This window comes from Diadema antillarum, unplaced genomic scaffold (genome assembly GCF_040938485.1).
Source record: "Diadema antillarum isolate AM-2024a unplaced genomic scaffold, OU_Dant_1.0 seq00000593_RagTag, whole genome shotgun sequence".
Lineage (NCBI taxonomy): Eukaryota > Metazoa > Echinodermata > Echinoidea > Diadematoida > Diadematidae > Diadema > Diadema antillarum.
The window spans coordinates 512,112-518,111 of NW_027271524.1; the positions used below are offsets into that span (position 1 = coordinate 512,112).

Below are 6,000 nucleotides of genomic sequence, written 5' to 3' on the forward strand. Positions count from 1 at the left end.
TTTACTCCTTAGATTTGAATGAAAGAGTTTAGAACTATTGAAAGATAACTCACAACCACTGGCAGACTTTTCACATAACCTACAGTTTGAATTCCTTGGAGCATGATATGCCGTGGCTTATTTTGCTTTTTCATCATAATGTTATATGTATTTTACCCTATTCAAAAATTCACTTTTTTATTTTTTTTCATCCAATATTCTACAGGATACTTTACACAAAATGGAGAGTGATCATCGAAACTTGAAGCTCATAGGTTCAAACCTACAATCACAACTTGATGGTGTATATAGAATGGTGAGCCTGCCCAAACATTGGAAAAATAAGTAATTTTTGAATGTGAATGTGAAACTAACCACATATATAAGTGTGTATAGTGAGTGCAAAGGCATTACTTCCTCTGGTACTTAAAAGTTGTATTTCCAGTGTTGTTTTTCCATTATTGTCGATGGACAATCATTTAAATGCTGAGGTGTTAGATTCCCCATAGATGTTTTGTGGAAATAGGCGTCGCTGTAACAGCTTTCATTGCCATTATCAATGTCAGTATCAAGTTAAAACACCATGCTGTCCTTGATATCCTCATGCAAATCACTATTGGAAGTATCATCTGATGTTGCAGAAGATTATCGTTCCCTATAATGAATAAATATTGCATGTTGTCATTCATATCACAAATTATGTAGTAGTTGCAGTAACAATCATATCGATTGCAATATCAATAGAAGTCTTCAGTAATTTTACAATTTTACAATTTTTCCTTACAATTAATGCTGTAACACTTACAGAAAGAGTAGTAGAGGTGTAGTACAATGATAATGAAATGGAAGTAGCAGTGAATATTGTGATGGGCACTGTGACATCAGTATCAACTGAAAAATTTAGTTCTAGATATTTTGGCCATTACAATGTCAGTTTTATTACCAGGAACCAGGTCTCTTAATGTTTTTGATATTTGTTGCCTTTCAATATATCTTCTGCTTCCTATGCAGATACTCTTCCTGACGTAGCATCAAACCGACAAAAGCCATAGTGCAGATGATTCTGCCATGCTACAACATCAGTGTTAGCCTGGAATATTTTTGGATATGGACTGCTTCATCACTGTGGACTCTATGGAAGAGTGTGTCAATATGGAACTGAATGCATTTTGAACACTACCCCAGTACAGCTCATAACAGCAAATGGGACTTACTACCACACACTATCTAATGCAATGAGAATGCATGAGCAGTGGAGACTCGTTCACACAGCATATAAGAGAAGGTCCCTTTTGCTGGCAGACACTTCCTGTAAGGGAGAAGTTTCCTGTAAGGCACAGAAGTCTTGCCTACAAATGTAGGTGAACTTTTTTTTTTTCTAAGCATAGTCAGAGAATCAGTAAAATGGTGCTATCTACTGCTTTACAGAGTTGAGTATGGCTATGTGACCCTAATGTAAGTGATGCATTATTTCTATATTTCCCCTACTACAGAATTGCACAGCAACCATACTTTTGAAAGAGCTGGGAGTTTTAATGGTATTATTTTTTTTCTTACAAATATCTTTTATTGTTTTTCAAGCATGGGATCTATGTATGATTTCCTCGTATTTAAGAAGATATTATATCTAACTTATTTTGTGCACACTACGGATAGATTACGAATATCATTTCATATGTGCTGCTTTGTATCAAAGCTTCTGTATGGAAATCAACATAGCTTGTCAAGGAGGATTTGAGTGTATTTTACTGAGTTTATGTTCAAGTAGAATAAATTCCACTACTTGACTGATAAAGAAACCAGGAAAATGCCCTTTTACTGTGTTCTATGTATTGTGGAATCAATGAGTTTCAAGATACTCTTCAGTTTCAGTCAAATTTATATACATTTTAACAATTTTGAATGAAGGTGACTCATGATTCGAATTCTTTATTCCTTACATTTTCAAGAAATAAATTGGTGTTGCATGATTCAGTATCTTGATCTACAAGATAAAAAAAAACCCAAGAAAGATAGAAACAGTTAAGACTTCAAATTTTCAACTCTCAGTCGAGAGACGGTGGCTTGAGAAATTCTAGTTCTCTATGGAAAAATAGCCCACAAAAAAAATTCATAATTTCTGAAAGATATTGAAAGGTATAGTTGTTTATGTGTATGTGGTAGTGAAGGTAGTCGTTGTACGTGTAAAACTTTAACACCAAAATGCCTCCACCACAAAGTGTCACTGGAGGCATTATGTTTTCGGGTTGTCCATCCGTCCGGCCGTTCATCCTCCTGTCCGTAATTAATTTTGTGGACAGCAAAACTAAAAAAAAACGTTTGAGGTATCCTAATGAAACCTTGCATGTACTTGTATATGTATAAGTGAGTGAAGTTGTGCCTATCAACTTTTGGGTGCACATGTTCAAGGTCAAAGGTCAAAAGGGTCAAAGTCAATTACTCAAAATTTCACTTTCACCCATATCTACGCACTGCCTGAAGGTATTTTCTGGAAACTTAGTGTATACCTGTTTGAAGTTTGAAGTTTGAACTTCACGTCTTTCGACCCCTTCCGGAGTACGAGAAATGTAACATATTTACAATATTTTACATCATAAAACAATCACAAAATGGCAGTTTTGGAAAAATGCAAGAGATGAGATACCACCTAACAACAAGGATATAACAAACATTAAATAATATAAATATACATAGAGGCAAAATAGGTATAAACTTTTGACAAGAATTATGAACTAAACTTCTGTATTATTACTGTAACAAACTAGGCAAGTTTAAACAGCACCTTCATTATTTTTAGTATTGAGTAACGCATTCATTTTCAAAGTATTTGGCCTAATTATCTACTGAGTATTTCTTTGGAATATAAACTTTCCGTTCCTCGGAAAAGTACTCGCACTGGAACATATAATGAAACTCATCACCAATCAAACCAACACTACACAAGGTACACAATCTGCTTGACCTTGGTAATCCTTCATAACGCCCACTAACAATGGGGAGATGATGGCTTCTGCAGCGAAATTTACATCAAGTTTCTACTATTCTCGCGATTACATTTAACAAGATAATGCTCAAAAGCTTAAGATTCTTTAAAAATTCTATAATTCAAACACTGGCCGTTATCATTTACATCACTCAGCCAAACTTGTATATCAATATCTTTCAGCCGAAGATCGAGTGTACGTTTCAACCACGTGACATCCAAGATTTCCTACTTATCCCAACATCCTCCAAAACCACTTCTACATAAGATTGACTTAACGTTTTGAATCCACCTAGAACTAAAAGCGTTCTTAACATAATCATGCATCAACTTAATTAACCTGTAAATTGTACAAGACAATTTAGTTTGTTTTCCAGTATGTAAACTACACCAAAAATTAATTATTCCCATATTCACTATATTCGAAAGCTTATATCTCCCTGTTTCCCCGCAGATCATGCAACTAGCATTAGATTTATGAACACTCAAGAGCCCCCCCCCCCCTGCTTTTTTGCACCATGCAAAGGAATTCATAATTGGTGTCACCATTTTGGGCTCTCACTTTTTTGAACCAGGAAGTGTGTAAGTGGTACATCTTTTTTTTTTTTTGTCGCTTGTTAGCCCATAAAATCCGGAATTGGGACTCCCCCCCCCCCCCCCCACACACACACACACTTTTCAAAACGCTCCACCAGCCCTGATCACTATAAAAAAAAAAAAAAACATCTTTATATTTACAAAGTTTATTACTATCCCATTTTAATCTCGTATAACAACATAATCAATCACACTAGAACCATTATTTTTCAAACATATAAAATCACCCAAAGCTTTATCACTCCCAAAACGACCATTTACAATCCTTAGATCCATGCCCTTGAGCAACTCAACCATTATTAACAAAGTTATCAGAATTAGCTCGATTTGTATAACTACCTACACTTTCTAAACTTTGTTCAGAAACAAAATGTTTGGAACCGACCACATCAAAACCTTTCTCAGAAGAGATACAATATTAAAAAATCATTTAACTGACCTGTGCGTGAATTAAAGTCCGCAATCAAACAAATGGGCAAAAGAAAACGAAAAGTTATAATATCTTCACTTAAGACATCGTAAACGTCAACGTCATGATATTTTGACCCTTCTGGGGGAATATACACACCGCCTAGAATAAAGTCTATTCCGAACTACTCTTTGTCAAGCTTTAGCGAGAAAATTGACTCTGAGAAAGGATTCTCTCTCATATTTTTAAAGTCAAAATAAACTTCACGAACAAAAATACAGATACCACGTATGCCACCATATTTATGTTTTTCACTTTTCTTTGCCGTTGACAAGTGATTACACCCTGGCAGTAAAACATCAAACCCTGGATCCCATAAAGTTTGAGTAAAAACAAGAATGTCAAAATCTTCAGAAAAAAAAAGTCAAAATGTTCAAAAATGTCAGAATCACCCCTAAAGAAAGGGTACTCCAGTACTTCGCAGTCCACAAACTTTTAGCCTACCTATTTTAAGAGTTTAATCAACTGCACTTAACACAATTGATTATGAATGTAATTAGGACTTGAAATTGAATTGCTAACGTTAAATCCATCATCATGGTGAGGGGGCCGGATTTGTCCTAGATGTCCAAGAACAACTTTGATTCCTTCAGCTGTTTCTGCGACCACCCTAACTTGAAGAGATCATCAGGGTTCTCAATTGTGATTTTTCGAGGACGTGTGCCATTCTGACCCTTCCAAGAAACATGTAATCCTTCCCTCCGACGTGACGTGGTGACGGCTCTCTCCACGTTTTGGTCTCTCTTCACGGCCCTCAGCATCTTTCCTCTTAGGGGCGTAATGTCGTCATTGATGAAAACCTTAGACAGGCCGACGTCTTTCAGCTTCTTCTCCGACATGATGGCAGACTTCGTGCTCCTCTTGACGAACTTGGCCACAATGGGCCGAGGCCCGACTCTGCCTCCCCGAACACGATGACTCACGTTGATATCCCGCGGGTCAATCTCAACACCTTTTTATCTTGCCCAAGTCTATAACAACTTGGTTTGTATCCTCAGTCTCATTGACTGGCTGCACAGCTTCTGGCCCACCGTAATCTTTACGTTGTCCCGCCGGCTATACTGTTCCATAAATTCACAGAGCGTCCAGTCCCCATTGCTGACTCTGAACAAGGGATTTCACCTTCTCTGAGACATAAGACATTCCACACATACGCCCAACGGCATGCGTGGCACTTCCTTCAGATGACCTGCAGTTAGCTCACAACTACAAGAAAGTCTGTCCTTGAACTTACACACATAGTCCAAGAGGTTGGACTCTGACTCAGCCAAGATCTTTTCTCGCACGATCTTCAAGGGACCACGAACTGAGTGGCCAAAGACCAGCTTGAAAGGACTGAATCAAAGAGATTCCAAGGCTGATTCTCAAACTGCAAACAAGAGTAGAGGAATGCCCTCGTCCCACTCTTTCTCATGCTCACTGCAAGACACACGCATCATGTATTCTTCTAGATTTGGTGAAAGCGTTCAAGAGCTCCCTGGCTCTGTACATGGTAAGCAGTTGTGTTCCTACATTCTACACGTTACTCACTTATCACCTGTCGGAAGATTTTTTAGGTGAAATGAGACCCTTGGTTTGACTGCACACAATTGTAAAGTCCTACCATTGTAAAGAATTTCACAAAAACTTTACTGGCATTCTTGACAGTAATCGTCCGTAATGGAATTGCGTCGGGGAAGCGGTTAGGTGCACCCATCATTGTCAGCAAATACAAATTGTCCTACTTTGTCTTTGGAAGAGGACCGAATAAATCCACAATGACCCAACTATATAGATGATTCATCCAATGCTGGAGTTGACCTTGAAGGGACAGGGGGAATCTTCTAGTTTGGCTTGCCAACTACGTGGTACACATGGCAAGGCTGACAAAACTCTGCGACATCATGTCACCAACCTGGCCAGAAGAAAGATCGAAGCACCTTCTCTTTGGTTTTGTTGATACCCAAATGACCTGCCAATGGTGCTTCATGGC

At 37.9% G+C, this 6,000-nt stretch overlaps 1 protein-coding gene across 1 annotated transcript in view; it reads left to right on the forward strand.

The window, feature by feature from the left end:
- The window catches only part of LOC139735717 (uncharacterized), a 55,433-nt gene extending 53,729 nt beyond the window's left edge, over positions 1 to 1,704 (forward strand). Inside the window, exons 11-12 of the mRNA XM_071646464.1 lie at positions 206 to 295; positions 991 to 1,704. Coding sequence (XP_071502565.1) covers positions 206 to 295; positions 991 to 1,008 — 108 coding nt within the window. The 3' untranslated portion in view covers positions 1,009 to 1,704. The remainder of the gene's footprint in view (positions 1 to 205; positions 296 to 990) is intronic.
- The last annotated feature ends 4,296 nt before the right edge of the window (positions 1,705 to 6,000 follow it).